The sequence below is a fragment of the Danio rerio genome, chromosome 4, assembly GCF_052040795.2.
Source record: "Danio rerio strain M-AB ecotype USA chromosome 4, GRCz13ab, whole genome shotgun sequence".
NCBI lineage: Eukaryota > Metazoa > Chordata > Actinopteri > Cypriniformes > Danionidae > Danio > Danio rerio.
In genome coordinates, this window is record NC_141024.2 from 52,814,751 (window position 1) to 52,841,205 (window position 26,455).

The window sequence follows — 26,455 nt, forward strand, 5'->3', positions numbered from 1 at the left end:
TTTAATTTACGAAAAAATACCAGCAGCTGTGTTTACCAGAATATTTCTGTATACATTTACGAAAAATTACCATATTTCATGAACTGATACAATTTTTAGTTTACAAAATCATAGCTTAGTGCACAAAAGTGTAAAGTCATTAGATGTATTAATATGTTCATGTGTGATTGCAGTTAGCGACCAGATTTTGACTGCATTAGTAACTACACAGTTACCTTTAAACAAAAGAAGATGCAGCATAACATCAAATACATTTTGTTCATCTTGGACTTGAACACAGACACTACTATCCTCCACAATAGTGACACAAAAAAAACGTTTTGCTGTTTTATTTTTCCTTTCTTAATTTTACAGAAAAATACCAGCAGCTGTTGACAATAATCTGCTGTTTTTAAACATTTTGTATTTGTAAATTCAGTTTACAGAATATTTCTGTTGAAAATACATTCCACAGTCTGTATTTTTTATCGAACATACTTTTTTCCAACTGTTCACTAAAAACATTTGGTTTTCAATTTGAATGATCCTGACTTGACCCCTTTTTCTGGATTTCACACCTCCTGGCAATTTAAAATCGACATGTGTGTTTATCTGTGGAACTCTCCTGTAGTCCTGCAAATGGAATGAGCACCTAGATTATCAGATGACACAAAAAACACACTTCCTTTTACACAATCTCCTAACTGTTCAATATATACACCATGTGTTTTAAGAGTTTCAAAGTCTTGAACAAATTAGTGCAAGACAACCATGCTGTTTTACAGTGCTAGCCCCCTGCAGTGCTGGGTTATTGTGGGTGCAGTGGTGGGTTATTTTCGTTGCAGTGGTGGGTCTTGGAACAGAAACAAAGACGAACAAGACGATGACCAGATGAGGAATCAGGAAGGGTGGAGTACCTGGTCTGACTGTGACAGCTGTGAACTTAAAAAGGTGTATTCAGTAGTTCACTGTAGAACTTCTTAGTCAACTAAAGAGCTTCAAGTCAATTTAATTCATGGCCAAGCTTTACTGGTTTTAGATAAACTGAGAATATTTTTTCAGCTTAAAATTAAGGTGGCTGTTACTCCATCATTCTGAATAATCTCTCTATTTCTAATTATATCATCAAGGATTTTCAATGAATTAAAGTCAGTTTAAATGAGCAATTCAGCAACTAAGTTATTTTTACTGTAATTTATTTAATTTACTTTCTGTAATAAGCTGTTTGGTAAATCTCCTACTTTGATTTTTAAATCTCCATGTGTGTTTTGTGAAACTTGAAAAATGAAAGTTAAAAATAATAATTTTCTAAATAATTTGCATTACTTTAAACATTATAAATACATGTACAATGTTTAAAAAACTTGCAAAACTTTTAAACTTTCTTTTTAATAATTGTAAGAATCATTGTTAGTGACCAATAACATCAGATCATAGAAAAACAGCAGATCTCCATGCTGAAAATGCAGCTGTGAATCACAAGAATAAATGACATATAAAACGACAATTATCAAGAAAACAGTTTGTACTGGCCTCACTAACACTGGCTGCCTGACTGTTCAGTCAGCAACATAAAAGCATAAAGAACCACAGATGCAGTTTGAAGATCTGTCTTTTTTAAAATCTTAATTCTTTTTTGTAAAACAGTAAAAACAAAATCTCCTTGACTCTCTCATTTAAATCTTGAGCAGGGTGTTTTATCACATAATAATGTTCTCCTGATGAAATCAGCCATCATGAATGAGCAGTTATACAAAACAAAACTATTCTTTAACAGAAAAAATCGTTACATTTATCAAATCAGTTTACAAAAATTGAGCTTAAAGGGTATTACCCTTGATGGAAATATCTAAACTATTAGCAGAACCCTTTAACGCTGTTTATTTCCAAATGAAAGTGAAACTGAAAGCAACACTTTCCACTACTGACATCAACCAGGAGATGGCGCTCGGACACCACAGAAATTTAAACTCATTTTTAATGTGCCACACATATTGTCATTTCCCTTGATTCAGTCATACCTCAAATATTCTCCAATGCATGTATGATCTTCTAAGACTATGACACCGTTATTTATGCAAAATTCAGTAAATGACTAAATGCCTCTTAACTTATTTGCATAACCATGTAAACCTACCCCTAACACACACACATTCGCTGTTCTAATCTATTGGTTTATACACACACACACACACAAAATAGATTAGAAATTAAAATGTGTGTGTGTGTGTGTGTGTGTATGTGTTAGGGTTTGGTTTACATAGTTATGCACACACACACACACACACGCACACAAACACGTTTGTGTAATGTTTCAATACAATGGAATAGACACAGGACAATAACCATTTCCAATGTATAACGCAGTTTGGAAAAGTCAAGGTTTTAAAACTGCCAAAGGTTTCTGCTGTATCGTTCATACGGTGTATGTAAAGTTTTTTTTTTTTTTTTTTTAATTACGTTTTTTTTTTAGTACAACAGTATCTCCAGCACAAAAGATATCCAAAGATGCCATTTTAAAATGTAAAGAAGTTTTTGAAGCTAATAAAGACAGCAGAAGCCAATAATTCATTTTCTTTCTTTACTATTACCATCTTTACTATTCCAAAAAACTTTTAAATGTTTCTTCAAATTAAATATATCGTACTCAAAAGGGAAAAGGTTTTGTTTTTACTCAGACATTTAAAAATAATATATTTTAGAGCAGTAATCACAATATTGAGATACTGATTTTTTATCCAAGGTTATCATACCAGAATCTTATACCGGTCTATGTGTACAATGGAAAACACAGGAGTAATTGTATTAGCCTCGACCAACAGGTCAACAACACAAAACATTTTTTTTAATTTTTTTTTTTTATAAAATTCTGGCAGTAATTCGGGAAAGCTTGCATTTGACTATTACCACCAATGCACCAACATTATGATTTAGAACAATAACTTTCTAACGAGACCATTCATATATCCACAGCAAAACATAAGCAAATTAGAGACGTTAACACTCACTCCAGCCATTAAGAGTTAAGATCAGTATTCATGTAAGAACAACAAGTTGCTAACGAGACTTTTCATACCTCCATCACCCAGCAACATTAGCAAATTAGTACCGTTAACACCCACACCGGCCAACTATTGCAAGTTTAGATCAGTATACATGTGAGAAAAAATATGTTTCAATAAAATGTGTATGTACAGTTTATATGTATATTATTAACAACATATTTTGTTCCTACATATATGTAACAATATAGGAATAATATATATTAAAAATACATTTAACATCCAAAGTGGCAGCTTACATACAAAGCAATTAAATTAATTTTAAAAGATTTAAATTGAAGTGGCAAACAACTCAGGAAAGAGTTGTTTCCTATTCTTCCAGGTCCACTCGAGAGGTCTCCATGACCTCTGACCTGGCTGGGTAGATCCTGAGGAAACAAATGATTCGGCATACAGAAAAACAATCACGCACACATTACTCCAGATTTACTCTAAAGAGGGAGGACATCATGGTCATCATATAATCAAGGATCTTAAACATTCAACTTTATTAATAATCATTAAGACATAAGAAAGGATATGTGTTACTCAATCCTAGAGCAGACATCCATCAGAAAATACAATTATATTCTATTTTATTCATTGTATCCATCACCAAACAAAGTATAAATCTGCTCTAAAATGTGTTACAAGTCTCTCTCTCTCTTTATTTTTATTTGGTGAAATTCAAGAGCCTAACACAAACTCTTATAATTATATACTTCATCAGAAATCGCTATTCACTGTAAGACTGTTCATATCTTCTACATGCTCTCTCAGGAGGCTTTAACAACACAATCTTACAAAGCAAATGGTTAATCAGTTTTACTGTTCAATTTTTTTACTTAATTGTTAACTTATTTAAAATCACACACACACACACACACACACAAATACACACACACACACACACACACACACACACACACACACACACACAAAACTCTATTAATCATTATTACTGAAAATTAAATATATAATTATTTTAGCTTTTATCTTTGAATGGATATTAAACAGCTGACTTTCATTTAACTTGATTTATTTTATCCTTGTACTGTATTTTATGTTTTGTTGTTGTTTTCTGTTTTATATGTATGTTTTCACATGAATTGTGTATTTTTAAATAGATTTTCCTTGCATGTGTACTGTTTCGAACTTTAGGACAATATATTTTCTGCATCTGTGTTGTGAAATATAAAAGTACTCAAAGTCAGAAAAAAGACTCTATATTTTTAAATACACCGAAACATATGCCTAGATCAGTTGTAGTAACTGTTTTAAAGTTGTTTCTGCTCCTATTGGGCCATTAACACCTGGGGATGGGCAGATTGGGCTGCTGTTGGATGCTGTCTCCTGATAGGCTGTTGACCTGCTGCCAGCTCAGGTTAAAGAGGCCCATCTCATCTTAGTAAAATTACAGTCGTATCACTTTCAACTACAGCTTGCTGCGTTTGACCAGTGGACAGAACTCACATTTCAACATCAGAAATGGCCTCTAAACAGTAAGTACATTTAGTCAGTACGCCTTATGCAGCAGGCTTCTTAAACTCAGTTTAGCTTGTATCATTTTATCAGTGGAGTTAGTTAGGTTTGTGGAAGTCAAATCTTTAAAAATCTAAAGAGTCTTCTAGAACTTAGTACTTCTAGATAAATAAATAAAAAAAAAACTTTTTAATTTAGAAGTTTAGAAAACCTCTGAAGAGGACAGATATTTGTGAGAGGAGAGCAGTTTGTACACTAGTTGTGTTGTTATTTTATATTTGACTTGTAAATCCTAACTGCTGGTATGATCTTGGTTTAAGAAATAATTGAGACAATTTAATTCTTCTCTCATAATAAATGTCATATTATTAAATAGGTTTAAAATAATATGGTTAGTAACAGTATTATATTAATATGAAATTAAGTTTTGTCTTAAAACTCTAATCAAAATATCCGGCAGACATTGCTGTGTGTGTTTGTGTGCTCATTTCTTTGTTTCTTTACCTGGAGTTGGGGGTGGGGTGTGGTGGACCCCAAACCTTACCAAAACTGCTCTTGGTCTCTTCATTGTATAACATTTTGATTTTATTATCCACACAGATCCTTCCACAGCAGGATGTTTTTCCTCTGTCCTGTGTGCAAAAAGGCTCCTCACTCTCTTCCTGGGCATCTCAGGAAGGTGTGTATGAGGAACAGCACAGAAGCAGAGATCCAGGCTGTCGTTAAAGAGGCCAAGAAGGAGTTGTCTGAATTCTGTCACAAAGGACGTTTCTGGGAGTTTGGAAAAATTTGTGACATATTGGACTCTACTAATCCTCTGGCCAGGTTTGTATTCAGTTGTGCTTATCTTATTTTATGTATCTGACTTCAAATCTAACATCTGCATATAATAATAAACATACATTTTTGGTATTGTTTATTTGACCTTATTTTATGTTCCTTGTTTTAGGATGATTGCGGAGATGCAGTCAAAGGGGTTGGTGATTAATAACTTACCTTCAGTCCTCCCGGAACCAGCTCGGTCGACAACATCTTCTGTGCCTCAAAGCTCTGGAGAAGGTGCAGAAAGTTCATTGGAGCCTCCAAATGAGTCCTTATCCGACGAGAGCTCGGGAGAGTACTATCAGAGGTATACTTTTATATCAGCATTCCCAGAAAGTAAATATACACTGCGGATATGACTTCTCTTTAATATACAAAGTCATTTTGATCACCTGCTTTTCTATTTCAGCACTGGTGGACCGATGTGGACCTCTTCCGTGAGGGTGGAGATGGTCAAAAAAGGCTTATACAACAAGCACTCCATTGACCACCCCCTTCTAGCAGGATTTAATAAGTACCTTTACACTGATCTAGGATATAAAAACAGCAAACAAGTAGTAAGTTCAAGTGAAATTATATATGTAAAAATGAGTGAATGGGTGTTGTTTTATGCAGTACAGTTTATTTTATTGTGAAATGTGTGCTTTTAGGTGGAAACAGTGTCCAGGTTCTTGCATTACATGGACCCCACTGAGCCAAACTTGATGTTTGTTCGGCGGGTGGAGAAAGTGCGAGAGTACTTTAACATCTTGTCAGATACAAAGCTCTCAAAATGGACAGTATTCAACTACTCGAAGAGTCTCAAGAGGTCAGTAATGTGGAACCACCACAAGTGTGCCATGTACATGTTAACTAATCATGTCATCTGTGCTGTGTTCTGACTGTAACAAACCCAATGTTGATCTCTTTTCAAGGTTCATGAAATACATTATTACCTCCACGGACATTCGCCACAACAATCCAGCTTTGTTCCAGGACTGTGAGAGTTTTATGGATGTGCTGTATGGAATACAGAGTGGCATGTCCAAAGAAGTGAGCATGGAGGTCACAGCAAAAAAATCAGAGTTTGGTTGTGGCAAAGAAGTTTTGCCAAAGGACTGCCTTGCTGTTTTGGAGGCTGCATTCAAAGATTTCCAGGCCGTGATATGCAAAATGCAGGGTCCAGGAGCCATCACAGGGGACTGTTTGACTAAAAATGAACGGCTGCTCGTCCTGTACTACCTGGAGGCTGTTATCATGCTGAAGCTAGTCCAGCGGCCTGGAATTGTGACACACATGACTGTAAGTGTTTGTTTTTCCGTACATTGTCTTCTTTGTTCTTATATGCTTCATCAATGTGCAAAACTGCCTGTTTGCAGGTTGAGGATTGGGAGGGGAGGAGCCGTATAGAGAATGGTGTCTGTGTTGCAGTGAAGGAGCACAAAGTACCGTTGTCACACGAACAGGAACTTGTAAGTTTATATAGTCTTTTATATAATAACAGCAATAAATGTATTGTGTCAAATTTAGACTTATTTTTTTCCTTTCTTTAACTAGTGGTTCAACTTGTACTTCAATGAGGTGCGGCCAGTAATGCTGCAAGAAAACCGCACCGGCGACAATGTGGCAGTTGATTCATTTTTTGTGTCAAGTAGTGGGAGATCGATTTATAATCCCTCCAACGACTTAAAAAGACTACATGACAAGTAAGCAACATTACACCTGTCTTTAACTCTACATGTTCATCCGTCCACTTTTTGCCTTCTTACGATGCCTTGTGTTTCAGATACAGTCTTCCCAGTGTGACGTGTGGCGATGCCCAGAGAGCATTTGAGGCAGCAGCACAAAACCTGTCAGAAGTGGAGAGAAATGTGGCAGCTGAAAGGAACTACATGAGGAGAACGTCTTCAGATCCGTTTCTGGCTCTAAGTGTGCTAGATCAGCTTGCTGGGAAAACACCGTAAGCATCTAACAACTGGGATGATCCTTATTTTTAAATTTGCAACCCACAGCCTCGCCTTTCCTTCCTTCAATATTTATTTTTTATGATCTTATAGACAAAGGTCCAGTAGAGCTTCCTGCTGTGAGACAAGGGTGGACGAACAGACGGCCTACAAAACTCTTGAGCAGTTCTGTCCAGTGACTCTGGAGGGGCCTCCTCCAAAAAGGTCACGCAGGACTGAGCTGTGTGGCTCAGAACATGAGAGGCACTGCTATGACCGCTGGCGTAGCGAGCAGCTCAAGCTGCGTGAACAGCATGCTCTCGGTGAGTATACAGATGATTAATGACACAAACAGGGGAATTGAGCGAGAATAGCCGAATACTGATGTGTTTTGTGTTTCTAGAACACTTTACTGGACAGCAGCCATCAGAGTCCAAAATAAGCCGCTGGATGGACAAACAAGGGTGGACGTCAAACGTCCCACAGGCTGCAGTGGTTCTGAAGCAGTGGAAGCCTGTTGCCAGGTTGGACTTGGTCATCGACAGCAGCTTTGTGAAAAAAATGATTTTGTCTCAACGCTGGAAAGGACTGACTGTCAGGCCCGTCCCTGACAAGGGCGATGGTATTTTCACCAAAAGACCATTTCAGATCGGGGAGGTTGTCTGTGAATACCACGGCGAGCTGGTTAGCCATGAAGATGGGATGGCAATAGCTTCGACAAGCAGCATCAGAGCTGGCCATTTGTTTTTTTATAGGAACAAGCAACATGAAGCCATGTGCATTGACGCACATGAAGAAAGTTGCCAGTGCCATCCCATGAAGTTCAATTATGGACGCCTGATCCGTCACTCCAGCAAAAGAGCCAATATCCGGCCCAGGCTGTATGTCCTTAATGATAGAGACATCATTCTCTTCATTGCTACAAAAGACATTTCGAGTGATGAGGAGTTACTCTATGATTATGGCTCAAAGAGGAGATCTTTTGCCGGGAAAGGGCTGGAATTGGACTGGATGTAAAACAACATCTTTCCATCCTCCATACTGACTCACTTCTAACATGTCCAACTCCAAGTTTCCACCTGTGGCCATATTCTCTTCTCAGTGATGGACAACCATCACTGCTCCTCTCACCCTGTACCCAGTACTCTTTCTGCACTGCCAAGCAACAACATTGCTCTCCAAATAGAGACTTGGTTGTAATAGGTTGAATGAGTGGGCCTTACAAACCATTCACCTTTACTTCCAGAGAATTGTATTTTCTCTTGTCTTTTGCTCTTTTTTTTCATAAGTTTTCTTTATGCAATAGTGAGAGTGTGAGTAGGCTACTCCATATTCTCTCCTCTCTCTCAGGATTCTGTACAACACATGTGGAATTACAGCCTGGTAAGTACGCTCAAACTGCTCTTAACCCTCCCTTACACCCATCTTTAAGTTTCAACCAAATTATTGAGCACTTTCTGGTTGTCGTCTTCTTTTTGTTTCAGATTACCAAGGCTTTTATGGTCAGCAGACATGGACCTCACTGCTGAGAATTAACCTGGCATCTTAATTCTTCATTACCTATGTTGTCTCTATGTTGTTTGATTAATGTTCAGATTTTGTTCATTTGGTTGCACTTGTATGTACTGGAAGTTGTTTATTTTCTTTAGTGTTGTTATTACTTGATATTACTATTATATATACAGTCTTCTACTGTGCCGTTATTTCACATTCTTAATAAAAAGTTGCAGAAATGACCCAGAATCACACAGTTCTGTTTCAGTGCATTCATATTATGCTTTTTAAACTAATTATTATTAAATAAAAGTAATAAAATAACTTAGACACTGTGTTTGGCATTTATTTAACAAATCATTCCAACAATTTCATTTAAAAATGTGTAATACTTTAAAAGAAAAAAGAAATACACTTCATTATTTAAAACATATGAAGCTTTTTCAGATAAGTGCAACACTTTTTCCCCTTCACCTGAAAATGACATGATAGCTAAAAAAAATAAGGGAAAAAAAGGAATATGACCTGGAAAAGTCATTTTTCTTTTTCCATGTGATCAGCCGAGACAAAAAAGAAGGAATCCACAAATATCCACAACATCCTGGAAAAACACTGAAATAATGGTCTCTGTATGAGAGCTGCTCTTTGAAGAGAATAAGGCAGCTAGCCTAATTAAGATAATTAAGATAGTTACAGTCAAATACAATAATAATTTATTTTAGCAAAGAGAAAAAAGTCAATCTATTTTGGACAGAATTCATTGTAAAATGTAAGACATTATTTATAAAGACAGACAGGCTAATATAATTATTTTTGGAGTGTTTGAACATGAATGGCAGCTGTTGTTTTTGATCTAACAGCAGCAAAACTACATGCTGAACGCTGTGAGCTTGCGTCAGGATGATGATGATACATGAGCCAACTTTTATTTTTTCCTTTTTCAAAACAGTTTAGAACAAAACAAAAGAGCAATAAAAAACGGGTTACATGTCAAAGATCAACAGGCTCCAAACATGTAAACAATAAAAGCACCACAATGAAATTAAAACAAGACTTTTCTTCTCAACCATTTACCCCAGTATGCAGAAATTGTATAGGCTTGTTGTCTGAAGTTAAATGTCAGTACTTCTATGTCATACACCTCTTTAACAATATCATACTGTACCATTCGCCTACAGATGGAGGATCTTCCTTGAGCTATTTCTTTGTAATGGCCTTTTTGCTAGTTGTTAGTAGTGTGTTAAGAAGATACACATCATTTTTGGTATTTCTGCAGAGTAAATTCTCAGGTACATAGTTTTAAAATTACATTAATCCCATAATTAGATTTATCTCTATTTAAATCTTGTGTATAATATTACAGTTCCAAAATATTTTGAAATGATCTTCCAATACATTTTCACATTTTCTCCATCATTCACCATATTTTGATCTCTAGTTTAAAAGTATTTTATTTTAGATGTCATAAAGAACCTGATTACATTTTCCTAATAAATACCCTCTATGAATTAATTGTAATCATCTGTGTTTCCCAAATAGTTAACCATTCCTCATTTGCTATTATTATATTGGCTTCTCCTTCCCATTTCTGTCTGATACACATTGTTGAGTGTTTCTTTGTTAATGTCAGACAGGAATAAATTCTTGATACTAGTTTTTTTTATTAATCTTTATTTTTTGTAAGCATTTATAAATACCTGCACTCCTGTTGTTTTTATGTCTTCTGAATCTCTTATGCTTTTATTGAAGTAGTGTCTAACTTGAAGGTAATGGAAAAAGTCTTGTTTATCCAAGTTACATATATATATATATATATATATATATATATATATATATATATATATATATATATATATATTTGAAAGTTGTTGAAAACCTTCCAATTCAGAAAAGGTAGGCTTGGTAATATATTCATCCTTATTATCTATTCAATTGTATAGATCTAAAGGTTGAAGGAGCCGTCTGTTCAAAAACTTTTTCATGGTTTCTGTAATGGGGAATTATTTTATTTTATAGATATCTTATAGGTATGCAGCGATTTGAACTCCAACATATCTGATATGTTGTTATATCAGATGTAAGTTATTACTCATGTAAGGTATGATTACAGCATTCAAAAAGCATTTACATCAATTGTTCTTTGAATATTTTATACCATTCTGCAGAGAAGCCATCTATGTCTGACATATCATTTTAGTTTTGTAATCTTTGATTTTAAATATCCTCCTCTCTGCCTGTCGTTTCTTTATTCTTCATGCCAGGAGCTTTTTGGACCATTTTCATAAAATTTTAAAATGTAAGTTTTATTTGTACTTGCTCATCAAACATTTTATTGAGTTTTGCTTTAACTTCTTTAACCCTAACCCTATTGTTAAAATATCTGGATCTTTCTTATTACCATATTTAGTCTCTAATTCTTCAAGTTGTATATTTAGATTATTTATGTAATTCAGTTTTTTTTTTCCCTTGATCCCCACATTATAAGTTTACCTCGCGTAACAGCTTTAGCTGCGTCCCATATGATACTAGGTGACACCTCTGCATTATCATTATGTTTTAAATATTCTTATAGTTCTTTTTTTAACATATTCTACACATGTTAAATCATTCAAATGATAAGGGTTAAATCGCCAAAATGTCTTTTTGGGTTTAATGTCCAGGTAAACTGTTAAATATACTCCTGCATACTCTGAGATGTCCCTTGTTCCTATTTTACAGTCTTTTATTTTTATGTTGATCTGAGCTAAAAAAAAAAAAAATAAATAAATAAATAAATCAATTCCAGAATGAGACATGTGGAAGAAAAGAAAGTATATTCCTTTTTAAGAGTGTATATGTCTCTCCATACATCTATCAAGCCTAATTATTTCATCAAAAATCTTATTTGTCTAGTTTCTTGACTAATTTGCTTATTAGAAGAAGTGTCCAATTTAGGATGAAGTTGTACATTCCAGTCTCCCCCACAGATCAACATTCCTGATGCCTTCTTGGCTATAACACTTACTATTTTTTTGAGAAATGCTTTGTCTTTTTCAGGTGGTCTATATATACTAACTAATGTAACTTTGTTTTGGTTGATAGTTCCTTTAATTAAGTTATATCGCCCTTCTTTATCAGTAATCTTAGAAATTAATTGGAAGTTGATTTTATTTGAGATCAATGTCATTACTCCTCGTTTACGACCATTATTATATGAGGAAAAGAAAACCCTAAATCCCATTGTTTCTAATTTCCTATGTTCTGTATCAGAAAGATGCGTCTCTTGCCAGAAGATTATCTGTTGGTTTTCTCTTTTAATTTTAAGTTTGCTTCTTTTAATCGGATTTAGTAACCCATTAATATTCAAAGTAATTACTCTATATTTCTGTTTTTGCATATACTATAATCAGATATTATTGCGAAGATCACTGATCGGAACACGAAAAACACAAACGTGAATATCTTGAACCACATAAAAATTATTACGAAAAAGATCTCCAAACCTTGAAGTCTTAAATAACTTCTTAATGTGAGAGGAAAGCCTTCCTTTTCTAAAAAGCCCTTTCTTGCTGTGCCTATTGCACTCCATGTTATTTAAATATGGTTTAGGTTATCATATATGATGTAAAAAGAAGGATTAATACCAGTGTGTATGGGAGCTCTCTTTCTATGCTGCTACATGTGTCAACACCATACTGGAAACCATCCCATGTGTTTCTCAAGCTGCCCCGAATGAGTGAAACTCTGTACACACTAGGGTTGGGAATCGTTTTTTTTTTTTTCGATACCGGTGCTAAATCGATACTTTTAAAACAATACCGGTGCCAAAACGGTGCCTGAATCGATACTTTTTTTTAGCCACAAAATGATGGTGGATGACTCTTCAAAAAAATTTTATTTGACAAATTTTTCTTTTTTTAAATAATTTTAATAGAACAACATAATTACAGTTTAATGTAAACATCAATTCATATTGTATTACATTAATACATTTCCTTTGATCATTTGTTGGTTAGCATGAATTTAAGATTTGCATTATGAAATTACATTAGCTTCCTTTTAACCTGTGGGGGGCTGGCAGGGGCCACGTAATTTTAGGAGCACATTTTAACAAATATATCACAAAATACTTAAAACATTATTCAAAGTCATTTGTTTTCATGCATCACTCTGCAGTCTTCATAAACAAGATAATTAAATAACTTAAACTCAAAATAATCTTCCTTGTTCATTTATTTGACAAGTAACGTTGGTGTAGGATAACACATTTCTAACATTCAAGTACATCAAGGCACATTGTTGCACCTATAAACTTCAACAGGCCTACAGTTGAAGTCGATTCATTTTGCCCTCCTATTCATTTAAAATAATGTTTCTGAAAACTTTGACAGTGTTTCCTAAAACATAATTATTCTGGAGTCATAATAAGTCCTATTTCTTATTGTTTATTTCATGAATAAAAGCCGTTTTTAATTAAAAAAAAATAATAATAAGGTCAGTATTATTAGCCTCCTTAAGAAATATTTACTGTATATTTTTGATTTACACAACAAATCAGTTACAAAATAATTTGACGAATTATTTTAACTTTCGTAGTGAACTGATTAAAGGGGTGGTCCAGAATGTATTTTTAAGGCTTGGTTGTGTTAATAAGATGCAAAGCAATGTGTGCTCATGTTTAACTTGAAGGAAATCATGTTATTTTTTCATATATCTCACTTTGATTATACACAGCTACTCAGCTAACATGAAAACGACTGTCATATTGCCTAGTTCCTCTAAAAGGCCCACCCTCAAGTGACTCTGATTGGTCATCATCATAATGTGCTGTGATTCGCCGATCGGCTCCACATCACGCCCGGAGAAGCACGCGCGTTGTGTGTAAACAGTCAGTCAGTTAACACGTGTCTGTAACGAGTGAAAATGGGATGCGGCTCCTTTAAAAGTGTTTTTGTGCCATTTAGTGTGTTTATGTGTGTGCGTGTATATACTATGAAGTGTCTGTAACATGAGATGTGCATGTGCGCAAGATATTTATTGTTCTTTTTATTCTCATGCTCGGATTAAGTTATTTTCTGTGGTGACAGATTAAATCACAAGATGTGAGATGAGACCCGTGTGAGCCTGGATTGATTTGTTTTTGCTGTTACACTCCAGTTGGGAGAGCATTGCTGCATTTTTTTTTTTTTTTAATCAATGCGTTACAGGATGTCTTTCACGCATATCCGGAATATGCCTGTGTAAGTAACATGATTCGTTCACATATCTTTTGCGACTTTATTGTCTTGAGTTGAACGCATGGAAAAGCTGCCTAAAGACAATCAGTGCAGTCGTGCACACACATAAGAGACACACTGCCATCTCACACAGAGAGACGCAGGTGCTGGCCAAGAGTGCGTGCATGTATGTTTGTGTATGTGTGTGTGTTTACAGCCGTTTGACTGATAAGTATGGATTTGTAGCTAAGTCGTTAGCGATGAACATAATTTCCCGTTGTTTACATCTTTGCTACAACACACCGTTAAGGCTAGACGCTGTACATGTCATGATCAATTTTAACAAATAAAAACACTTACAGGTTATGACTCAGTTCACAGCGTGTCCTTGCTCCATCTTTGAGGAGATTTTAGCCGAATCCAGCACTGAACTGGGAGAGATTCTGGAAGCTGCGTTTTGTCAAATCATGCTTGCTGTGTATTTTATAGTTCTCTGGAACATAATTAATATTGAACTGTAAGCACTTCTGTGCTTCTGTCGTGTCATTTGGAAGCCCAACAACAGAAACAGAGAAGCTCTGTGGAAACAGCAGGATGGCATTTCTCCCTCTGCAGTATAGTTACAGCGCCTCTGGCAACGGCCTTTACCTGCGCAGTGTGGGATGCGCAATAACAAACTTTTGAGATCTCACAGGGGGCGGAAGTATTTTTTGTAGTCCCCAAAATTCGTTCATTGTAGGCTTTGCTAAGCTAACTCTAAAAATCAAGGTCTCCCTTTGCATTGAACTTTGAGCATTTTACATTCAGAGATGCTGTTTATGTTCACACAGCTACATTACACATCAACTAAAGTTTAAAATATGAGATCATAGTGGACCACCCCTTTAAGTCTAAATTACCCTTTAATCTGAATAAAAGACTAATAAACACTTAAAGGGACTTTGTCTTGCAAAATAACTAGTAAAATGTTCTGCACTGACTGTCAGCATAAAAAAGTAACGTTAGATATTAAAAACGAGTTAGTTAAACTATTATGTTTAAAAATGTGTAGTAAATAAATCATGTGTTCAAGACGGAAATCAGTTGAATATGACTTACATGAGCGTGACTGAAAACTACATTTGATCAATGTGTTACATCTGTTCTACATGTGTCATTAAGTTTGACATGTTTCCCTCTTAACGTTACACACACTTTTGTAAAGACAGTTGCTGTGTAAGAATCCTTGCTTGTAAAATATGCTTTAGAATGCTTAGTTTAGGCAAATTGGATGAACGTGATCACACATGTTGATCTGAAGAGTGTTGCTCTCGCTCACCAAAAACCACTGGTTCCAGGCTAAATGCGCTGTACTGTGTGCGTTGCGTGCATCTGTTCCCTAGCGACAATAACAATTGCTTAATATCGCTTGTCCGTATTCCTCAAAGTTGTTTAGAATTAAATGTTTAGTGATGCTGTGACACAATGCCTATGTGCCTTTTCATGCACCCCTCACGTTCATGCCGCAGCACCGAAATTAAGCACCGAAATTCATATGCTGATTTAATACCAATACATACCAGTTACCAAGGTAGCGGTGCTAAAATGGCACCGGGTTTCGTTAACCAACCCTAATACACACTGATCACGTCTACAGTTTATCTCCAGTGTGAATCCTCTGGTGTGCTTTCAGGGTTCCTGAGTGAGCAAACCTCTTACTGCAGTGTGAACACTTGTACAGTTTCTCTCCAGTGTGAATCCTCTCATGTGTTTTCAGGGTTCCTGAGTGAGCAAACCTCTTACTGCACTGTGAACACTTGTACGGTTTTTCTCCAGTGTGTATCCTCTTGTGCCGTTTCAATTCTGCAGCTGTAATAAAAGTCTTCTCACACTCCAAGCACATATACTCTCTCACACCAGTGTGAATCTTCATGTGTTTTTTAAGGTATGATTGGCTAAAACTCTTCCCACACTGAGGGCATTTGAATGGTTTCTCTCCAGTGTGGATCATGAGGTGTTGATTAAGGTGTGATGAGTGGATGAAACTCTTCCCACACTGAGTGCATGTGAAAGGTTTCTCTCCAGTGTGGATCCTCATGTGTACATTAAGGCATGATGATTGGATGAAACTCTTCCCACACTCAGTGCAAGTGAAAGGTTTTTCTCCGGTGTGGATCTTCATGTGTCTATAAAGCGATGATGATTTACTGAAACTGTTCCCACACTCAGTGCATGTGAATGGTTTCTCTCCAGTGTGGATCCTCATGTGTAGATTAAGGGATGATGATTGGCTGAAACTCTTCCTACACTCAGTGCAAGTGTATGGTTTTTCTCCAGTGTGGATCTTCATGTGTCTATAAAGCGACGATGATTTGCTAAAACTCTTCCCACACTGAGTGCATGTGAATGGTTTCTCTCCAGTGTGGATCATCATGTGTTCATTAAGGTGTGATGAGCAGTTAAAACTCTTCCCACACTGAGTGCATCTGAATGGTTTCTCTCCAGTGTGGATCCTGATGTGTTGATTAAGGTGTGATGAGCAGTTAAAACTCTTCCCACACTGAGTGCAAGTGAATGTTTTTTTACCGGTGTGGATCTTCTTGTGTCTATAAAGTGATGATTTGCTGAAACTCTTCCCATATTGATAGCATGTGAATGGTTTCTCTCCAGTGTGAATCCTCATGTGAGTCTTTAGTTTGCTTTTGCTTGCCAAACTCTTTCCACACTGAGTGCAGGTTAAACAACTCTTGTCTCTCACTTTTAAAATATCATCAGTCACTAAATGAGTTTTGTCCTCAATTTTGACATGATGTTCCTCTTTACTCTCATCGTAGTCTTTAATTAGGTCTGAAATAAAAATAAGTTTACTTTTTAGTAAATCATTAAAACTCTCAGTGAAAAGGCACTTAAAAAATTTCCCATTAGAACAACTTTAATTTATCACACCAACTTCAAGTTCTCTAGCCACACCCAGACCTGATTACTACCACACACGTTCGCAATCAAGAAATCACCTAAATAGGACCTGTCTGACAAAGTGAAGTAGACCAAAAGAGCTTCAAAAGCTAGACATCATGCCAAAATCTAAAGACCTTTAAACACAAATGAGAAAGAAAATACTTATGTCACTAGTTAAAAAAAGAGTGAATGGCTTTTCCTACAGCTGGTGGAGGAGACGAGAGTACGGTTGGAGTTCACTGTAGTGCATACATTTGTTTTTACTGTAAAATCCTCACCGCGTGCGCAGATTTAGGAGACATTTATGCAGAACGCATCTTTGCACCTAAAAGCGCCAAACGCAGCACCAGGAACAGATTAAAACAGTTGTTATGTAAACTTGAAGTAAAAAAAGCCTGCAATGCTTGCCCCGCCTTTGTGCTCTATTTATTGGCTCACTGCTCTACAACTGAATGCAAATGATTGGTTAATATCAGCTGTCAATCACTCAGTCAATGCCTTCTGCCTTCAGATGATAGGATAGATGCGAAAATGTGAAGCGCTGAAGATGAGAGAATGAAAATAACAGACAGGTTTACCTTAAGTTATTAATAATGGCACATCTTATTAGTAATCATGTGCTGAATGTTAATCCACCATTTACACTTTTCCAAGAGTGGATAAAAGACTTCTAGTGGCTTTAAGTCCGCCGGTAACCGTGTTTGGCACTGAATCTACACATTTAAGCGCGAGAGGTATTGTATAATCCTTCATTTAATCCTCACGATGCTGTCAGCCGTGCAAGCAGCAGCTATATGTAACATTTAACACAGCTCATAAAAAGACTGTTATTGCTATTACGATGACATGCAAATAATAAGTTATATATCAATATAAATGTGGGGCGGGGCGATGGATCGTGATGCAGGCCCAGCATCGTGAAGTTTGTCGGCCATCGGCAATGGCAATTGACTTCTTAAAGGGGTGGTCCACTACGATATTATATTTTAAACTTCAGTTGATGTGTAATGTAGCTGTGTGAACATAAACAGCATCTCTGAATGTAAAATATTCAAAGTTTAATGCAAAGGGAGACCTTGATTTGTACAGAGTTAGCTTAGCAACGCCTACAATTAACGAATTTTGGGGACTACAAAAAATACTTCCGCCCCCTGTGAGATCACAAAAGTTCGTTATTGCGCATCCCACACTGCGCAGGTAAAGGCCGTGGCCAGAGGCGCTGTAACGTTACTGCAGAGAGAGAAATGCCATCCTGCTGTTTCCACAGAGCTGTTCTGTTTCTGTTGTTGGGCTTCCAAATGACACGACCCAAACACAGAAGTGCTTACAGTTCAATATTAATTATGTTCCAGAGAACTATAAAATACATAGCAAGCATGATTTGACAAAACACAGCTTCCAGAATCTCTCCCAGTTCAGTGCTGGATTCAGTTAAAATCTCCTCAAAGATGGAGCAAGGAGACGCTGTGAACTCTGAGTCATGACCTGTAAGTGTTTTTATTTGTTAAAATTGATCATGACATGTACAGTGTCTAACTTTAACGGTGTGTTGTAGCAAAGATGTAAACAACGGGAAATTATGGTAACCGCTAACGACTTAGCTAACGTTACAAATCTATATTTATCAAACGGCTGTAAACGCACACACACACATACACATACACGCACTCTTGGCCAGCACCTGCGTCTCTCTGTGGGAGACGGCAGAGGTTCTCTCTATAGGCAGCTTTGCAATGCGTTTTACAACTCGGACAATAAAGTCGCAAAAGATATGTGAACGATTCATGTTACTTACACAGGCATATTCCGCATATGCATGAAAGACGTCCTGTAACGCGTTGATTTAAAAAAAATACAGCAATGATTTCCCAACTGGAGTGTAACATCAAAAACAAATCAATCCAGGCTCACAAAGGTCTCATCTCACATCTTGTGCTTTATTCTGTCACCATAGAAAATAACTTAATCCGAGCATGAGAGAAAAAGAACAATAAAAATCTCTCCCGCGCACATGCGCTTCTCGTGTTACAGATACTTCATCGTATACACGCATAAACACACTAAAAGGCACAGAAACAGTTAAAGGAGCCGCATCCCATTTTCACTCGTTACAGACACGTGTTGACTGACTGACTGACTGACTGTTTACACAAAACGCGCGTGCTTGTCAGGGCGTGACGTGGAGCCGATCGGCGAATCACAGCATATTATGATGATGACCAATCAGAGTCACTTGAGGGTGGGCCTTTTAGAGAAACTAGGAAATATGACAGTCGTTTTCATGTTAGCTGAGTAGCTGTGTATAATCAAAGTGAGATTTATGAAAAAATAACACGATTTCCTTCAAGTTAAACATGAGCACACATTGCTTTGCATCTTATTAACACAACCAAGCCTTAAAAATAACATTCTGGACCACCCCTTTAAAAAAATACTTATTCTGCAAGCGGAATGACTCCTTGAGGATCTCCACATAAGATCACGCCAGATTCATTATGAACATGGTGAACGAGCTGGCAGGTTATTGTGTTACCAACTGAAACAATCCTCAGCAGCTGGCGTTATAGTAGCAGTTAGTAAGGATGATGGCAGTATTATTACTGAACAACAGGGTATTAGTGATCAATTTAAAAACTTCTATAAAACTCTTTACAGCTCTAAGGTAAACTTAATTGAACGTATTGAGAGCTTTTTTAATTATTAAGAATTACCATCCCTCTGTGATTTAGATCAGTTGACAAAAGAAGGGATTTTAACACCTTCTAAAATTAAAAATACAAAAAAAAAAATAAAAATCAGAAAAGCACCAGGCCCTGATGGCGTCCCGGCTGAGTTTTATAAGAAGTTTTGTGCCAAGTTAACACCCCTGTTGTGCAAGGTATTTGCTAAAGCTCTTGTATCGGAATCACTCCCCCCTTCATGACATCGGCTGTTATAACAGTACTTCTTCAAAAGAGTAAGGATCCACTTAAATGTGAACCTTATCATCCGATCAGCTCACTCTGCTGTATAAAATCCTGCCAAAAGTGCTGGCAATCAGAGTGGAGTCAGTCATGAGAAAGATAATTCACCCAGATCAAACTGGTTTTATTGTTGGGAGACAGTTATCTTACACCCTTTGTTGCTTATTTAATATTATTTATTTACCTAAAAATAATACCAGTCCAAAGGACTTAATTTCTTTAGATGACCATAAGGCATTTGAAAGAATTGAGTATATCTATTCATTTACAGTGCTTAAAAATTTGGTTTTGACCCTGGACCAAATGGCTTGTTTCCACTGACTGGTACAGTATGGTACAGTTCGGGTCGGTACGGGTCACCTTTACCAGGCTTGCGTTTCCACTACCAAGGGTACCCTTTTAGTGGGCGTGGTGTATGACAAAGTTTCAGTCGACGTCATTTTCGCTCGAGAAAATGTCTACAGTAAAGCTGCACAGGTCGTTCACATATCATATGAAAAGCACTTCTCACAAAACAGATGCTTTACACACATAAATACTTGTGTATAAATGTTTATTACTAACTTTTCTATGAACATTAGTTGATTTTAACTGCAGATCAATGACGGTGCGAAATAGCCTAATGTAACGTCTGTAATTATATAAAGTAAATAAATAAATGAAGATATATGAACACATACAGACCCTTATAGTCTCTGATATGTTACCAACTACAGAAGAACTACACAAAGCAGACATTTCGTCCTTAATTAAGTTCAAAACAACACAAAGTATAGCCAGGGCCGGAGCAAGCTGAACTGCCGCCCTCAACCCTAATGTGAAAATGAAAGTGACCGGTTATGAAAATGAAGTGAGGTGTCGCAGACCTCTTAATCAGCACACTATGCGCGGATATAACTGAGGACGCGCGGGTGCTGAAGGAGGGAGGGAGGGAGGTGTCGCGGACACTGCGCTCTCTATTCTGCCGCCCTATGCGCGGTTGTAACTGAGGACGTGCGGGTGTAGCAGACCTCAGTTCTGCCGCCCTATGCACGGATATAACTGAGGACACGCGGGTGCTGATGGAGGTGTCGCTGAGACCGCCCTCTCTATTCTGTCGTCTATGGGCGAATATATCTGAGGACGCGGGTGGTGAGGGAGGTGTCGCAGACATAACGGAGGACGCGGGTGGTAAGGGAGGTGTCGCGGATGCCGCCCTCTCTATACTGCCGCCCTAGGCGGCCGTCTAGGTCGCCTCTATGGAAGCGCCGGCCCTGAGTATAGCCTCCAGTCAGTGAAAACCTCTCATCTGTGTCTGTAATATTCAGCAGCAAATGTAGCCTCTGTTAGAGAGTCATTCCATCATTCCCAGTTCATATTAGTCTAAAAGGTGATAATAAAGATTAAGACAAGGCAGTTTGTTCACGTTTGCTGAAGAAATAACGTGCTCCTTGGCTTCGCCTTTTTTCCGCGCCCCACTCCCGCGTTTGTCTTTTTCTTTCTGATTGTGTCACAGAATGTGTCCCGCGTTTGTCAGCTTCTCACAGGACCGGGTTTCCAAAGCTTGTCAATAATCAAGCGCATATATTATTATCAGCTCAAGAAGTTTGTTATTTCAGATAGAGACGCGCGGCGAGCACAAGGAAGAATGCGAAACCACTCAAGCTTCAGACCGGCTCGTAAAAAACTATGCGGCACAGGGTAAATCCGCTCTTCTCTATGGCTTTGTGGCTGTTTATCAAGATGACGACAGGGTTTGTTTGAGCCCGGATCGACCATGGCTGCATTTGTATTTATAATTCCGCTGTAATCTCTCGCTGTGTATTTTAAACATGGCGGGTCCGTTATTTAGATTCTGGCTTGTTGTGTCTACGAATGACGTATCTCTGTAAACCAATAGCGTTCAGCTGCGCGTCTAGCTCCGCCTTTTAGGGCCTACTCACACTATGCCATCCGTACCGTGCCCAGGCCCCTTTCCCGGATCGTTTGAGAAGTGTGAGTGCGCTGAATCAGGCTCAAGCACGGTTCACTTGGCCGGCCCTGGCCCAGTTGGAAGAGGTGGGCCTGAGCGCGGTTCACTTGGGCTTTGGCGCGGTACGCTTGTGTGTGAGTACAAAACGCGCCAAAGCCCAAAACTGAAAGCAAGACATGACTTTTAAGGGAGTGTTTCATATGGATTTATTAATCATTCTTACTTTTCAGTGAACGCAAACTGCCGTAGTTTATTAAAGACGAGAACTCCTCACAGCACGACAGCTGCGCGGCTTCAGCAGACCTCCTCATTCCTGCAGCACGAGAGCTTTATGATTGTTTATGAGCGCCAAAAGTGGCGGATCTGTTCGGCGAAATATCTGACTGCGTGTCACCGCATCCCTAAGGACTGTTTGGTGAAATATTTGACTGCATGTCACTGCATATCAAACGACTGAAACGATATAACTAGAGAAATCTCCACTGTGCTGCTGAGAGAGCGCTTCACACTGAACAGCGCAGCAGTGATGACGTAAGCGTGCCGAGGCCCGTTTGTGGTGTGAGTGCGGGCCGTCGGGGCAGACAGGATGGGGGACAAGCGTGCTTTGGCCCGGTTCGAGGCAACTTTACCTAGTGTGAGTACGCCCTTAGTGTTTGGGACCCTTTCAAAAGGGTGCCAAAAAATTGGTACGGTACGGTTTGGTTCGGTACGCCTTTTAACAGTGGAAACGGCCATAAAAGCGTACCAAACCGAACCACTTAGTGGAAACGGTCCATAAGAGCTTGATTAACATGGTAAACAATATAGAGACTTCTAAATGAATGAATGTGCGAATATAAAACCAACTTTACCTCTATATGACTGAGTTGGTGTTTGAGAATGAAACCAACCTGTTTGTTCCTGCAGATCTTCCTGTTTGACTGTGAATGTTTCTTCAATCTTCACATCTTCACTCTCCTCTTTAATAAACGCCATCTTCATAACAGTGTGGAGATCAGTCGCTTCAGCAGGATTTTTTTCTCTGTGTTTGGACACTTTATCCTGTTTAAAATGAACAAAACAATAAAAATATCCTGTTTAAATAAGTAAAAAAAATTAACAGAAATAAAATAACTTCTCTTCAACACTTGCTTCAACAGTAACAAAAACGAAATTAGGTATGTCCAAGCATAGAGGTAAAGTTGGTTTTTATATTCGCACAATCAGACTTTTCTCTTAATAATATAACTTCATAAAAGTATTATTTGCAAACTCTAAACAGTGAAATCATATTAGCAGCCAATGACTATCAAAGTACAACAATGTTCACAAACCAATAAAGAATTTGTTTAGTAGTCATACTTGCATGCTAATTCAAATCGAATATTCAAAGTAACATGGTGAACAATAGAGACTTATAAATGAACGAATGTGTGAATATAAAACCAACTTTACCTCTATAGTCAGAGCTATAAAGAATGAGCTGATTAAAACTAGTACTCCGTTTCTCATACATAGTGATGTATATTTAGAATGGAATGGCATCATGCTATTTAATCATTTAAACCTTCATTAAAACACCTATTACACACTGTTTCTGTTTCTTTAGTTTATTCAAACAATAGCTCTCAATACTGTGAGTAAAATAATACTAAATAGTATAAAGTGTTAAAATAATGTTGTCACCAGCAGCATTATGCATTAACAGCATAATTTAGCATCAGATGAAAAAAGCCTAAAACTTTAATCAATCGCTTTATATAAGTGTAAACGCTTTAAAACAAACCTTTCTCCAGCTGAATCCAGCGCAAGAGCGGCGCAGACTTATGACGTCACATCACGCCAAAATAAAAGTCTTTTCTTTTGTTTCGCTTTTTTTTTTGCTACTTGCTGTTGCAGTCATGACTTCTTGATACATTTCTCGCTCGTTCTCCCCCCTCTCTCTCTCTCTCTCTCTCACTCTCTCTCACACACACACATATATATACATATATACATATATAAATATATATATATATATATATATATATATATATATATATATATATATATATATATATATATATATATATATATATATTCAGTATTTGGAGTTGATCAAAACCTTTACTCTAAACATTTTAAAGACAATTTTAAAAGTCTTGTTTAATCCACTAAGACTAAGTGTGTAAAGCAGGAAATCTAACAGGTATAACAAATAAACTGATGGGTGTTTTGAGCTGAAACTTTACAGACACTTTCTAGAGACACAAAATTATATTAAATGCTGAAAATGGGTAAAATAGGTGCCCTTTAAGTATAAAAGTACCCATTACTACTTCATGTTTTAGTTTTACTAGCTTGGTCATTATCACTAAAAAGTGCCTTTGATGTCCCATGATTGAACAGTATTATATGGACATAATGTGCAATAAAGAAACTCTGATGTTTTGATATAATTGTTAAACCTTTACGCACATGCAGGTAGAATTAAGTGTTTTGAAATATGTTTTTGTAAATTTTTGCGTCATTCTTTCTTTGAATGGATGTGATTTTGCCATGTCCACACACTGCTCAGACAACTTCAGTGAGTTTAAATGTTGGTAAATTAGATCAAATTAAAAAGATTTGGAAATATTCTCATTATCTTTAACAGGTTGTTTAACAAAATCAATTTAATAACTTTTATTTTATTTTATTAATATTATATTAATCATTTTGCACGTGTCCTTGAAATTGCTGTCCACCCTGTCATGATGTGGTAAATGCCCCTTTAAGACCCCTCTGATGTACTCATTGGCATCCTTGTGTCCATTTTGCTTTTCTTCAGAGGAAGTGAAAACATCTGCTGTGCACACAGTAACTATCTACACTTATGTTTGCTATTTTTCCTCATGTTGTGTTTGAAACTGAATGTTGTCAAGCTTAACATGTCCACCCTGTCAGAGTGAAATAGTAATTATTATTTTAAAAAAATTCAGATTCAGAGATTAAAATATAGCTTATAAACTGTGTACAAAGAGCTTAAATAAGGAAACACTAATGATGTGACTGTGCGCCGAGGCTTCAAAGCATGTTTTTAAAAAACGATACATCTCGCTGTGAAGCAGTGTACTGGAGCTTGATTCGTTCTGCCATCATCACATAATCAGTGATGTCCGAAGCTTCATTTTCGCCTTTACCCACGTGACTGCTAAACACCCTCATGGGTTAGTAAAGTGTATAGCGAGAGATTAGGCATCGATTACATACATTTCTACTGTTTCACAGCACTGCACCTGTCCCACACACCAGTAATTAAATTAAAATACAATAGTAATTTATAGTAAAAAGGTTTTGAACCATACTAAAGTGTATTAGTGTATTTTTTTACAATATCTTTAAAGAAAACCCCTGCATGTCGTAGTATAGTGTTTAACGGAGGCCAGCTGGCGAGTGCAGCCCAAAAGCATCGCTCACATAGCCTCCACCTAGAGCATTTGCCTCCCATGCAGGAATTAATAGTTCGATCCATGCTTGGAACAAGTGGGTGGGTGAAGGACTAGTTAAAATATGATAAATAGTTTTGAAAATCCTGGATTTTACTATGGTCATCAGTGGTGTAATGTAACATACCTTATGTGTAAAACCTACAGTAATTGAGTAATTTGTTTATATTACTGTTGTTGTATTACTACATGAATGATTGAGTTGGTCAGTTGTGAACATTTGACATTATTGCAGCTAGTGCTTTTCCACACTTTCACCAGAAGAGGTCCTCATTGAGCTCTGATTTAGAAAGCTTTGAGTAACGGGCCTCTTTCCGATACAATTGAGTCGAGCGCTTCACTGGTTCAGAAAGCTTCATTTCACCATCACTAGTAAACACTTTACCAGCGGCAGGAACTGTGTTGAATAAATGCTCTCTTTAACCTAAAATGTCTTCTCTGTCATTGTCCACCCTGTCACAAATCCTTGCTTGACAGGGTGGACATATGAATTATTATTGACACTTTATTTATTTATTTAATATTTTATTGTTAATTAGGGAATGTTTTTATGTTATAACACTTATACACACACACACATATTGCACAAGTAGATGTGATACATGAGTGGACAAGACAAACCTTTTGGCAATATCTGTCTCAGTATTTATAAAGAATAATCTTTTAAAGTCCATATAATGGAGCTCACTGACTGTGTGAAATAATACAGCCCTAAGTATTTGTACATTTATGTGAACATCTGTAATCTAATTATTTACCTTATTCTGAAAAATAAAACAGGATTATTAAGGTGTTTAACTTGAGTTGCTTTCAACATTCCCTTCACTCCTCCAATGCAGTGTACAATACAAAGATTAACATTCATTAGCAAGTTTAGTTTCATTTTAAGGACAATAATTGTTTATTTTCCCATTAATTTGCATATTGATAAAAGCTGATTGATAACAGAAGAGGCAGCATAGTGGCTCAGTGGTTTGCAGTAAAAACAGAAGTAGAATTCTTGAAAACGTTTACAATCCTTTTACATGAACCCTTTAATATTTGTTGTTGTACCTGTTGTTCTTCAAATGTTGCTCCATATTTAGTTCACTAAATAAAGCCTTTGTCCACCGTTATGCCAATGTCCACCCTGTCATCTTGTTTTACAGTCATGTTCAAATTTTATTAAAATGAACAAATTATTTATAACCTCAGCAAAACATATTGTGTGATTTCTTAATTAA

The 26,455-nt window shown here is 36.9% G+C and overlaps 3 protein-coding genes across 4 annotated transcripts in view; 1 reads left to right on the top strand and 2 right to left on the bottom strand.

The window, feature by feature from the left end:
- Positions 1 to 26,455, bottom strand: part of LOC137491225 (uncharacterized) — a 481,743-nt gene that overhangs the window by 225,262 nt on the left and 230,026 nt on the right. The gene's annotated exons all lie outside the window — the stretch shown is intronic.
- Positions 4,437 to 9,068, top strand: si:dkeyp-87d1.1. Of its 2 annotated transcripts, XR_015483313.1 has the most exons (12): positions 4,437 to 4,522; positions 5,103 to 5,327; positions 5,452 to 5,631; positions 5,734 to 5,881; positions 5,975 to 6,132; positions 6,239 to 6,605; positions 6,683 to 6,775; positions 6,861 to 7,009; positions 7,090 to 7,263; positions 7,361 to 7,569; positions 7,650 to 8,629; positions 8,731 to 9,068. XR_015483313.1 is itself a non-coding variant. In XM_087248543.1 (11 exons), exons 1-11 carry the CDS (start codon positions 4,509 to 4,511, stop codon positions 8,261 to 8,263), a joined length of 2,331 nt encoding a protein of 776 aa, XP_087104669.1. In that variant the 5' UTR covers positions 4,437 to 4,508; the 3' UTR covers positions 8,264 to 9,068. The 2 variants fall into 2 exon arrangements, 1 of the variants encoding a protein (XP_087104669.1); XM_087248543.1 differs by having other exon boundaries at positions 7,650 to 9,068.
- Positions 12,626 to 23,591, bottom strand: LOC137490926 (uncharacterized). The gene is made up of 3 exons (XM_087248877.1): positions 23,552 to 23,591; positions 22,677 to 22,827; positions 12,626 to 16,761 (listed from the first exon to the last, which is right to left on the bottom strand). The coding sequence occupies exons 2-3, from the start codon at positions 22,765 to 22,767 to the stop codon at positions 15,566 to 15,568; spliced, it is 1,287 nt and encodes a 428-aa protein (XP_087105003.1). The 5' UTR covers positions 22,768 to 22,827; positions 23,552 to 23,591; the 3' UTR covers positions 12,626 to 15,565.

What these genes read in the sequence shown, in the direction of transcription:
- si:dkeyp-87d1.1 (XM_087248543.1), top strand. An exon ending in ATAAAAACAGCAAACAAGTA is followed by an intron (nt 5,882 to 5,974) that starts GTAAGTTCAAGT and finishes GTGTGCTTTTAG; the next exon opens with GTGGAAACAGTGTCCAGGTT. An exon ending in GCGTGAACAGCATGCTCTCG is followed by an intron (nt 7,570 to 7,649) that starts GTGAGTATACAG and finishes TTGTGTTTCTAG; the next exon opens with AACACTTTACTGGACAGCAG.
- LOC137490926 (XM_087248877.1), bottom strand. Translation starts at nt 22,767, where the DNA reads ATGAAGATGGCGTTTATTAAAGAGGAGAGTGAAGATGTGAAGATTGAA. An exon ending in AGATCTGCAGGAACAAACAG is followed by an intron (nt 16,762 to 22,676) that starts GTTGGTTTCATT and finishes TTTTTATTTCAG; the next exon opens with ACCTAATTAAAGACTACGAT.